We start from the raw sequence: 12,984 nt of genomic DNA, 5'->3' as shown, positions 1-12,984 counted from the left end.
TCCAATGAAGTTGGGACATTGCGGAAATGTAAATAAAAACAGAATACACCACAAAGACAAGATATTTGATGTTCAAATTGATAAACGTTATTGTTTTTGTGCAAATATTTGCACATTTTGAAATGAATGCCTGCAACACATTTCAAAAAAGCTGGGACAGTGGTATGTTCACCACTGTGTTACATCACCTTTCTTTCGAACAACACTCAATAAGCGTTTGGAAACTGAGGAAACTAACTGTGAGTGTCATGATTGGGTATAAAAGGAGCATCCTCAAAAGGCTCAGCCATTCACAAGCAAAGATGGGGTGAGGATCACCACTTTGTGAACAACTGCGTGAAAAAAATAGTCCAACAGTTTAAGAACAATGTTTGTCAACGTTCAATTTCAAGGAATTTAGGGATTCCATCATCTACATCATCCATAATATGATCAGAAGATTCAGAGAATCTGGAGAACTTTCTACACGTAAGCAGCAAGGCTGAAAACCAACATTGAATGCCCGTGACCTTCGATCCCTCAGGCGGCACTGCATTAAAAACCGACATCATTGTGTAATGGATCTTACCGCGTGGGCTCAGTAACACTTCTGAAAACCATTGTCAGTTAACACAGTTCGTCGTTACATCTACAAGTGCAAGTTAAAACTTTACCATGAAAAGCGAAATACATTCATCAACAACATCCAGAAATACTGCCACCTTCTCTGGTCCTGAGTTCATTTGAAATGGCAAAGTGGAAAAGTGTGCTGTGGTCTGATGAGTCCACATTTCAAATTGTTTTTGGAAATCATGGACGTAGTGTCCTCTGGACAAAAGAGGAAAAAGACCATCCGATTGTTACCAACGCAAAGGTCAAAAGCCAGCATCTGTGATGGTATGGGGGTGTGTTAGTGCCCATGATATGGACATCTTACACATCTGTGATGGCACCATCGATGCTGAAAGGTACATCCAGGTTTTGGAGCAACACATGCTGCCATCCAAGCACCGTCTTTTTCAGGGACGTCCCTGCTTATTTCATCAAGACAATGCCAAGCCACTTTCTGCACGTGTTACAACAGCGTGGCTTCGTAGTAAAAGCATGCGGGTACTAGACTGGCCTGCCTGCAGTCCAGACGCATTATGAAGTGCAAAATATGACAACGGAGATCCCAGACTGTTGAACAGGTAAAATTGTACATCAAGCAAAAATGGGAAAGAATTCTACCTACAAAGCTTCAACAATTAGTGTCCCCAGTTCCCAAACACTTATTGAGTGTTGTTAGAAGGAAAGGTGATGTAACACAGTGGTAAACATACCACTGTCCCAAATTTTTTGAAACATGTTGCAGGTATCCATTTCAAAATGAGCAAATATGTGCACAAAAACAATAAAGTTTATCAGTTTGAACATTAAATATCTTGTCTTTGTGTTGTATTCAATTGAATATAGGTTGAAGAGGATTTGCAAATCATTGTATTCCTTTTTTATTTACATTTTTACACAGCATCCGACCTTCATTGGAATTGGAGTTGCACATGACCCCATGCATCCTCCCTTCAATATGGTGCAGTCGTCCTGTCCCCTTTGCAGAAAAGCACCCCCATACTTCACGGTTGGGACGGTGTTCTTGGGGCTGTTCTCATCCTCTAAACACAGCAAATGGAGTCGATACCAAAAAGCTCTATTTTGGTCTCATTTGACCACATGACCTTCTCCCATGCCTTCTCTGGATCATCCAGATGGTCGTGGTGAACTTTTAACGGGCCTGGACATGTGCTGGCGTGAGGAGGAGGACCTTACATGTCCTGCAGGATTTTAAACCAAGACGGCATTGTGTGTTATTAATGTAATCTTTGTGGCTGCGGTCCCAGCTCTCTTCAGGTCATTGACCAGTAGTTCTTACCTTTCTCAGAATCATCCTTACCCCACGAAGTGAGATCTTGCATGGAGCCCCAGACTGAGGAAGATTGACCGTCATCTTAAGTTTCTTCCATTTTCTTATAATTACACCAACAGTTGTCTTCTCACCAAGCTGCTTGCCTGTTGTCCTGTAGCCCATACCAGCCTTGTGCAGGTTTACAATTTTGTCCCAGGTGTCCTTAGACAGCTCTTTGGTCTTGGCCACGGTGGACAGGTTGGAGTGTGATTAATTGAGTGTGTGGACAGGTGTCTTTTATACAGGTAATGAGTTCAAACAGGTGGAATTAATACAGGTTAAGAGTGTAGAATATGAGAACTTGTTATAGAAAAACTAACAGGTCTGTGAGAGCCAGAATTTTTGCTGGTTGGTAGGCGATCAAATACTTATTTCATGCAGTAAAGTGCAAATTAATTATTTAAAATTCATGATTTCAATTTTCGATTTCAATTTATTTTCATTTATATATTGCCAAATCACAACAAAGTTTCCTCAAGGCGCTTCACATAACTAAGGTCTAACATTACCAACCCCCAGAGCAAGAACACAGGCGACAGTGGTAAGGAAACACTCAAGCTGACCAGACTCAAAGAAGGTGACAAAACAACGACACAGTTGACAAAACAATTTACAAAACGAATATACAGGAAACTTTACCGGTGCATAGGATGGGAGGGTTGCCGAAGTAGACACCACTCCCATCGCTGGATGGAGCTGCACCTCAAACAGAGAGAAAAAAAAAACAGAATCAGGCATCGGAAAGACAACAAATACAGTATAATTTGTCAGCATTAAGCAGCAAGAAAAACAGAAGAAATACTAAGGTGATTGCCGGCCACTAGCCTGAAGCTTCACTAAAATACCCAATCTTTAGATAAAGTTGAGGCTGTGGCCCACTCCGTTTCCTAATAAAATGAATTTAAAAGGGTAAAACGCATACTAAAACTAGACTAAAACGCATAACATACTATGCCAGTATGGTAGATATACGTAAGGGAAAATAGTGCCTCTTAAGTGTGGACTTGAAAGTGTCTACAGAGTCTGACTTTTATTGATGCAGGGAGAACATTCCACAGAACAGGGGCATGATAAGAGAAAGCTCTGTGACCCCCAGACTTTTTATTCACCCTGGGGACACAAAGTAGTCCTGCACCTTGAGAACATAGAGCCAGGGCCGGTACATAGGGTTTAATTAGGTCAGCTATGTAGGGAGGTACCAGCCTGTGAACATAGGTTAGTAGCAGAACCTTAAAATCTGATCTCACTGGGACAGGAAGCCAGTGGATCTCTTCACTGGCTTCCTGTGTAATGTGGTCAAACTTTCTGCTTCCTGTCAAAAGTCTGACAGCAACATTTTGAACCAATTGGAGACCCCTCATGCTAGATGGCGGTATACCAGAAAATAGAGTATTGCAGTTGTCCAATCTAGACGAGACAAACGCCTGAATGAGGGAGTCAGCATTAACCATAGACAGGAAGTTTGCTATATGTGCCTTTCACAAAAGGCCCCTGGTCTTGGAGGGGACAAAGCCACATTGACACTATCAGATGTAAAAAAAAAATGACCTCAGTCAGAGCAGTCGTTTGAGTTATGAATGTTTGAAATGCTGGCACGGTCAGCCAGTCAGATTCCTCCCCTCAGCTGTGAGAGCAGTTTAAGTTTGAACAGCTTTGCCTCAGTCTGCCGGAGTTTCTTTCTTTGACCAAAGCCTTTGATTGTTTCACTCTTTCTGTTCACCTCCTCAGTATCTGCTGGAGATGAAGAGTCTTATTCTTCCTCCAGAACACATCCTGAAGCGAGGTGACAGTGAGGCCATCGCCTACGCCTTCTTCCACCTGCAGCACTGGAAGAGGGTTGAGGGGGCGCTCAACCTGTTGCATTGCACCTGGGAGGGCAGTAAGTGCACGTGGACGCGCGCACACACACACACACACACACACACACAGAGCTAGAGAGTAGTAGTAGTCACTTAATTCTGTATTTCTCCTGACAAAGACAGAATGATCTTGACACTAAAGAAGTGGATAAAAGTGGCTGCCAGTTTTCTCGCAGCAGTGGAAAAGTTAAACAAGAATTTTCCCATGGATGGAACGTGTAGCTGGTGGTGACCTCAGGACCTTATTGACCTGCCAATCAAAAACATGCTTATTCAGTGTCTGCTCCTTTCTCTTCCTCTGACCAAGGCAGCATCTCTACATCTGGAGTTGGTTCCAGGGTGCTGGACTGTGGCTGCCCACTGCTCCTAGTGGTTGGATTGTGTCTAAGATTTTATCACCTCACTGGTAGTGTTCTGTCCATTTTCTCTGACAGAACAAGAGTTTAAGAACAAGACCCAACCCAATTAGTCCCATTTAATGGCAATCAGAATAATAAAAAATAATAACAATACTAAGAAGATTGTTTCTCTTTTCATCTTAACATAGAATTATTTTTGTTTGCAGCATTCAGAATGATACCATACCCTCTGGAGAAGGGTCATCTGTTCTATCCATATCCCATCTGCACAGAGACAGCTGACAGAGAGCTTTTACCCAGTAAGAAACGCCTCGAGACACACGCACACACACACACACACACACACTTTATTCTTTAAAATGACATATAAGATTATTTGATCCATCACAATAAATCTACATATTTCATCTCCTGAATTGTGTTTGGGAATAAAGTAATAAAAATATAACACAATTATGGTGTAATGCCCTCGGGCATATGAGCATTGTCTTCTTTATAACTTGCGTATAATAGATTCAGCTGGACCAGTGAGTTTTGTGCGTTATCAAAATCCATTATAAATTTAAAACGAACAATCTCCGTTATATGTACGTAACAGATTAGTTACAGTCAGGAGGCGCCAAACGATATACAGGGAATCCTGAATTGGAATATTCAACTGGAGGAAGATATGATAAACATTTAACATGCTTTAAAAGTCAAATATTGATGTGAAAAACGTTCTGTGTCCTTTGTTTTGCACCTCACATAAATTGTCAGTATCACAGAAATGCTGATGTCATCAATGGATGGAAAAATCCATGTTATTGTATTTCCCATTTGTATAAGTGAATAAGAATCTAATTTAAACCCAAATCAGTGTTCCTGAGAACTAAAAGTTATATTGGTGACTAATGAGCTTTTGCAGAAGGACAAAAGTTCGCTTGATCTTGATTTTCAGTATAAATACAAACCGTGAAAGCAGGGCCTCACCGTGCAGCTTTTCTTGTATCACATTTTGTTTTAGTTCATGTTAAGACACTATCAGTTGTAACAAAAGCACAAATTGCTGGTCAAATCTTTAGATAAATGAACAGTAACACTTCAGTGCAAATATGTAGTTTTTATGAACTTCTGATAATGCCGTATTGCGTACTGTGTGTTATAGTTCTGCCATCTTGCCAATATGGGAAAATATGTTTATATGACTAAAATGAGCAAGAAATTTGGGCAGCACGGTGGGTTAGTGGTTAGCACTGGTGCCTCACAGCAAGAAGGTTGTGGGATTGCTTCCCACCCTTTCTGTGTGGAGGTTGTATGTTCTCCCCATGTCTGTGTGGGTTTCACTGCTCATAGCGGTTGGATCGTGTCGAACTGTAATTAGGATGGTTAAATGCAGAGGACAAATTTTGTTGTATATGTGTACAATCCCCTCCCCATATACGATCCTTTATTCAGTGGCATAATAAAGCAGTTTATTCGTGTTTTGTATCGTGACATTAATTACTTTGTTAGCTGTGCTCCTCAACACTGTGTGCCTTATCAATAAATAATGTGCCTATAAAATTCATTCATTATTTCTTTTACAGAGGCATTTTTGAACAGTTATGACTCTATTCTCTGGAAAATGCGGTATACAGTTTTAAGTTTTAACTGAATACCAACAAATTAAAATGATAATGAAACATTGTTATACCTTTTTGCAAACAAAGTTTGACTTTGTTTTTTGGTATCACCTTGTCCCTCTTCCTCCTGTCTGGGAGTCTAAGTTCCTCCTAAACTGGTTAATGGTTTTTAATGAAACCTCATATAACTACAGCACACCATATGAAGACGTGCATGAAGGGAAATAATTCTGGACTTACGTCTTCATCAGGAATGTTGTTGGTGATATATAATTCATGCAAGCATTTCATATAGCAGAGTGGGGGGAGTTAATTTTACTAAACCAAACTCAGCATTTTCTGCAAATTATATTGATATTATTTATAATTTTATATATATATATATATACGAGGGCTGTCAATAAAGTAACGGTCCTTTTAATTTTTTTCAAAAACGATATGGATTTCATTCATATGTTTTTACATCAGACATGCTTGAACCCTCGTGCGCATGCGTGAGTTTTTCCACGCCTGTCGGTGACGTCATTCGCCTGTGAGCACTCCTTGTGGGAGGAGTCGTCCAGCCCCTCGTCGGAATTCCTTTGTCTGAGAAGTTGCTGAGAGACTGGCGCTTTGTTTGATCAAAATTTTTTCTAAACCTGTGAGACACATCGAAGTGGACATGGTTCGAAAAATTAAGCTGGTTTACAGTGAAAATTTAAACGGCTGATGAGAGATTTTGAGGTGATTCTGTCGCTTTAAGGACTTCCCACGGTGCGAGACGTCGCTCAGCGCTCTCAGCCGCCGTCGTCAGCCTGTTCAAGCTGAAAACCTCCACATTTCAGGCTCTATTGATCCAGGACGTCGTGAGAGAACAGAGAAGTTTCAGAAGAAGTCGGTTTCAGCATTTTATCCGGATATTCCACTGTTAAAGGAGATTTTTTTAATGAAAGACGTGCGGACGGGTCCGCGCGTCGGGACGCAGCCGCCGCGATGCTCCGCCACAGGAAAAACACCTCTGTTGAAAGCCATAAGGACAAGTTGGAACATGTCCTGCCTGTTAAACAATTTCTCATATACTCACTCCACTGAAAGCCATCAAAAGCCGCCTGGATTTTACAAATGGTTATCAACACGGAGGTGTTTTTCCTGTGCCGCCGCACCGCGTCGGCTGCGTCCCGACGCGCGGACCCGTCCGCACGTCTTTCATTAAAAAAATCTCCTTTAACAGTGGAATATCCGGATAAAATGCTGAAACCGACTTCTTCTGAAACTTCTCTGTTCTCTCACGACGTCCTGGATCAATAGAGCCTGAAATGTGGAGGTTTTCAGCTTGAACAGGCTGACGACGGCGGCTGAGAGCGCTGAGCAACGTCTCGCACCGTGGGAAGTCCTTAAAGCGACAGAATCACCTCAAAATCTCTCATCAGCCGTTAAAATTTTCACTGAAAACCAGCTTAATTTTTCGAACCGTGTCCACTTCGATGTGTCTCACAGGTTTAGAAAAAATTTTGATCAAACAACGCGCCAGTCTCTCAGCAACTTCTCAGACAAAGGAATTCCGACGAGGGGCTGGACGACTCCTCCCACAAGGAGTGCTCACAGGCGAATGACATCACCGACAGGCATGGAAAAACTCACGCATGCGCACGAGGGTTCAAGCATGTCTGACGTAAAAACATATGAATGAAATCCATATAGTTTTTGAAAAAAATAAAAAGGACCGTTACTTTATTGACAGCCCTCGTATATATATGTATGTATATGTATGTATGTATATGTATGTATGTTTTCGCTACAACGCGCTCAACTTTTGTTCAGAATCAGCTTCTTATCACTGGTAACGACGCAGATTTCCTCTCACTCAAACCCGCAGCTTCACAGTGCTTTAAACCGTCATCCACAGACTTCAATAGCGCCACAAGTGCAGCAAAACGAGACGAGTCATTGGATAAATGCTGGGCTTTGTCCCGCCCATCGGAGGCTCTGCGTGTCTGGGGGTCTATGGGACAGTGGGCGGTCCTTGGCTGGCTCGGACGCCCAGCTTCTGCATGATGATTGGATGATCTGTCTGAGGCTGAATCCATTTTTGATTGACAGCGAAATGAGCGAATCAGCGATCATTTTCATTCTGTTCTGAGTTGAACCGGAGTCTTTCCTAATCCTCTTAGTGGCATTTTCAGTGAGAGCAAGGGCAGCCAATCAAACAACGGCAACCGATCGTGCATTTCATAATGAGGTTGCCAAATAAGCTCCGAAACGACGCCATTAAAAGCAAACGAGGCATTCTAAACCCAGCATAGTAACATAGCTGTTTCAGAGAGCCTTTTAGGAAGGTTCTGAGCCATTACAGACCCAACCAATTTTTTGGGGGCTACATATCACATTACAGAACAAGGATTAATGCTCCATTCAACCTCTCTCTATCACCTTTAAATATATTGTCTTGGTGGTGTATTAAATTAAATATAGGTTGAAGAGGATTTGCAAATCATTGTATTCTGTTTTTATGAATCTGTTTTATGAATGTGAGTGTGCACCACCTAGTGATTAAAGGCCGAGCTTTTATTACTGTTTTTTGTACCTGACTTTAATCACTGTAAATTAATAAGTACTAAGAAATTGTACTTTATGGTGGAGCAGCCGTCATTAGTCTTGCCTTGTCTTGGGTTCAGTTTCAACAGTGTCTGGGTGAGGAGCTCCCCTCCAAACAGCGCCTCCCTGTGTCTGTCGTTTTCCTCCCACCATCAAAATGTATATGAGGTTCTTTCTCACTGTACCTCTGGAGTTGTATCAGCAAGTGGATTGGCAAAAAGATGTATCAAATCAATAAAATGGCCATTAAAAACCAGACTGGATAGAGTGAGATGGAGACCAATGAGCCACTGTGAAGACCCCAAAAGATCAAGAGCAGTCAGAGAATCAGTACCGAGGAGCTGGTTTCTGTCTGACACCTGTGTGTTTCTTGAATTTGGAACTGTTGCGGCCTCTGAGCTGTTAAACTGCCCCTCACACAAATAACATTCTATATTAAACATTCAAAGGACAACTATGGTTTTTTTTTTTTTTTACTTTGGCCTTTTGAATAAAAAAATGTATTGACACGGAGTTCTGGTGTTTTTCCTGAATTCGTGACAAAAATATACAGAAAAGTGTGCATCCTCAGAACGAGCACAAAAAAAACAGGTGAAGTTAAAGTATCATTGTGTGTGTGTGTGTGTGTGTGTGTGTGTGTGTGTGTGTGTGTGTGTGTGTGTGTGTGTGTGTGTGTGTGTGTGTGTGTCACGTGGAAGCAGTGTTTCACGAGGTGTCAGTGTATCCAAAGAAGGAGCTCCCGTTCTTCATCCTGTTCACTGCCGGCCTCTGCTCCTTCACCGCCATGTTGGCTCTCCTCACACACCAGTTTCCTGAACTCATGGGAGTGTTCGCTAAAGCAGTGAGTGGATGCACCACACACACACACACACACTTTTTCAGTTTGAATTCTATATGGTATATTGGTATACAGTGTCTGAATTAGCAGCTACAACAGAGAAATATATTTGATATTTGCAATAAGTGTGTAATATGTTTTGCTGTATTTACTGAAACAGTTTGACAAAAAAAAGTTAAAACATAATATCCAACTAACTATTTTGTATTGTTCAAACTGCATTAAGTAACAACCAGCATGCTGTCCATGGCACATTTACTGCTCACAATCCTCACAGGTTTGTTTGTTTGTTTTTACAAAATATTTTCAGTTACATTTGTTCTGCACACATAATTCTGCTGTATATATTCAGGATTCTGGTGAAACTACTATACACAGTATCTACTATACACAGTAGATACTTCATATTTACCCCAGTGGGAGTAGATTGGTTGGTTAGAGGTTATGATTTTTCACAGGTGCACCTAAAAAGATATAATGTAAATTTCAATATGTTTGGCAATTATTTCAGTTAAAATTGTATATTAGACTAATTACTTAGAAACTAAAATATTTCAACCATTTTCTGTTTTAATTTATGAAAATACAGCCTGCAGTTTAAACAAAATAGAATTATTATCTTATTTTGAAATATTAGAATATTTCATTTAAAATTTGAGTACAGTATTTTCTGGATTATAGGTTGTGGCCTTTTTTTTAACTTGCTTGAGAGGTCCTGTCAAACTCTGATGTGACTTACACACTGAAAAATCACACATTGGGCCTCATGTATCAACGTGCGTACGGCGATATTTGAGTGTATATGGGGTGTACGCCAAAATGGCTGCGCTACTTGGCATTTATCAATGTGGTCGTTGGTGTACGCTGCGCTGAAAATATACACCAGGTCAAGAGGTGGTGTAAATTATACACCAAAATGAACCAGCACTGGAATCCACATAAAAATGAAAATGATCTACATGATAATTATTTATAGGAAAACGTTCTATTTTTATTTCTCAAACAAATGTTTGGGCCTGAAAACAGTTTGGTCTTATTTTTCTACTAAGGTTTGAACTTTGAGAGTGTTTACACACGAGAGAAAAGTGAGAAAATGTCCATGCCTGATTGAGAAAGTGTATAAAGTGGTTTTACAGGGGTTTTACAGCTTTGAAACGTCTATAATAATTGTAAAAAATAACGCTGACTAAGTCGCGGTTTCGCGTATTACGGGCTATTTTTAGAACGTAACTCCCGCGATAAACGAGGGACCACTGTAACACTTTTTTGATTATACTACAAAACAATTAATACGACGGCCGCTTTTGACGCACTATTGGCACGCATCGTGATTGTTGGAGTTCTTTTTCTTTGCCGTCTTCCTGGCTTCCATGTTGTAAAATGAGGGTGTGTCTGAAGCGGAGTCTGCATATTTATGGGCGTGTTTATTATAATTACGATTGTTTTCACTCGCCGCATTTATCAAGGTCACGTCAGGCATACGCCGGAACTGGGCAGGTGCGCACTGCTTAATACATGTCACGGCAACTTTGGTGTACTTCAAATTTACACCACAAGTGCGCAACTTTGATACATGAGGCCCATTTACACTATTAATGATAATAATAACTATTTATATAGGGATTTTGCAGGAATCAACACACAGAAGAAACTCCATTAAGAACAAGAGCAATCAGAGATTTCTGACGTCTGCCAGTCTGGATCTGGATCACTTCCAAAATTCAGTGGAGTCTTCCATGCCCTGATATCTATCTATGGTGCAAATTTGACTCCAGAATCCGGGTTTGGATCCAGATCACCTCCAAAATTTAATGGACTCTTTCATGCCCTAATATCTATCAGTGTTGATAATTTTGTCAAAATCCATGCAGTAGTTTTGAGGTAACCCTGCTAAAAGACAGACGGACAAATAAATGATTTTATGTCCTTGTCGGATGTAAAAATACAAATCAAATCAAATCAATTTTATTTATATAGCGTCAAATCACAACAAACAGTTGCCCCAAGGTGCTTTATATTGTAAGGCAAAAGCCATACAATAATTACAGAAAAACCCCAACGGTCAAAGCGACCCCCTATGAGCAAGCACTTGGCAACAGTGGGAAGGAAAAACTCCCTTTTAACAGGAAGAAACCTCCAGCAGAACCAGGCTCAGGGAGGGGCAGTCTTCTGCTGGGACTGGTTGGGGCTGAGGGGAGAGAATCAGGAAAAAGACATGCTGTGGAAGAGAGCAGAGATCAATCACTAATGATTAAATGCAGAGTGGTGCATACAGAGCAAAAAGAGGTGAATAAAAAGAAACACTCAGTACATTATGGGAACCCCCCAGCAGTCTAAGTCTATAGCAGCATAACTAAGGGATGGTTCAGGGTCACCTGATCCAGCCCTAACTATAAGCTTTAGCAAAAAGGAAAGTTTTAAGCTTAATCTTAAAAGTAGAGAGGGTGTCTGTCTCCCTAATCCGAATTGGGAGCTGGTTCCACAGGAGAGGAGCCTGAAAGTTGAAGGCTCTGCCTCCCATTCTACTCTTACAAACTCTAGGATCCATGTACATCTGATGTTTTCTATTGTTCACACTGCATTAAGTAACAACCAGTATACTGTCCATTGCACATTTGTCTCTCCATCTTCATTATTTATGGCCTACAACTCCAAAAATAAAAAAAAGTCTCAAGATATTGTAATATTCATTGTCAGATTGTATAATTTGCAGCTTATGTAATACTAGCTGAGTTACCCGTTCTATGCACGGGTAATAAAGAATTTTATCCATGTCATTGACCATGCTTCTTTTTCATGTCACTTTAGTTAAAGTGTAGTAAGTTGCATTGCATTTTGTGTATGTTGTCACTAATTTTCACAGAGCAATTTGTGACATTCATGAGACTCAAGTGAATGATGATAAAAAGGTCATGTCATATCATGGCAATGCTGAGGGACATATAATGTTGTTTGTGTCTCTGCATATGTTTCCCAGCTTTATTACATTTCATCCATTGAGCACCTGGGGTTTTACGCTTCTTGGGAGGCATATCGACAGTCTGCATGCTGTACGCAGCAGGTACATTTTAAGTAAAAAAAAAAAAAAAAAAAAAAGGATACCTTAACTCGCATGCAGTGCACACTGGCCCATTCAGATTCTCATTAAAGTCCACCCTCACCAGCCACTATGCAGTAAGTCAAGTGTGATTCTGCTACCTGACCCGAGTACCACGTGAACTGTGAAAATAAGGGCTCCAGTGAGTTCATCATTTTAATATATAAGGCTGACCATGTGTGCATGTATGTCTGTTCACGCACGTGCACTTTCAACCTCAGGGCCCCAGCGACCTCCCCTTGGTGCCCCCAGTCACCATACCAGTCCGGTGTCGACTGTTTAATTACTGTAGCAGTTCACCCCGAACACAAACCCTGCCACATACATAGATTACCTTATATATATATATATATATATATATATATATATATATATATATATATATATATATATATATATCACAAATCTCTTAGTCTGGTTCAGTACACACACCCACAATCATGGAGAAGACTGCTGACTTAACACTTGTCCAGGGTAGTCCACAGAAGGTCATTAATGAAAGGGCATGTTCATGGAAAGCTGAATGGAAGGGAAAAGTATTTTTGGATAAGATGCACAAGTAAAAGGGATGTCCACAGTCTTGAGAAGATTGTCAAGTAAAGCTGAAACCTGTGGAAGCTTCATAAGGAGTGGACTGAGGTTGGAGTCAGTGCATCGAGAGCCACCACACACGGACTGGTCCAGGAAGGGGACTGCAAGTGTCACATTCCTCGTGTCAAGCCACTCCTGAAC

General features: G+C 40.9%; 1 protein-coding gene across 1 annotated transcript in view; it reads left to right on the top strand.

Annotated features, from left to right (window-relative positions):
* LOC117515253 (suppressor of tumorigenicity 7 protein homolog) overlaps positions 1–12,984 on the top strand; it is a 126,570-nt gene that overhangs the window by 93,632 nt on the left and 19,954 nt on the right. The window contains exons 11-13 of the mRNA XM_034175734.1: positions 3,650–3,800; positions 4,346–4,438; positions 9,019–9,158. Coding sequence (XP_034031625.1) covers positions 3,650–3,800; positions 4,346–4,438; positions 9,019–9,158 — 384 coding nt within the window. The remainder of the gene's footprint in view (positions 1–3,649; positions 3,801–4,345; positions 4,439–9,018; positions 9,159–12,984) is intronic.

The sequence above is a fragment of the Thalassophryne amazonica genome, chromosome 8 (assembly GCF_902500255.1).
Source record: "Thalassophryne amazonica chromosome 8, fThaAma1.1, whole genome shotgun sequence".
Taxonomy (NCBI): Eukaryota; Metazoa; Chordata; class Actinopteri; order Batrachoidiformes; family Batrachoididae; genus Thalassophryne; species Thalassophryne amazonica.
Note: the sequence above shows the minus strand (reverse complement) of the source record. Positions and strands in the feature narration are given on the sequence as shown.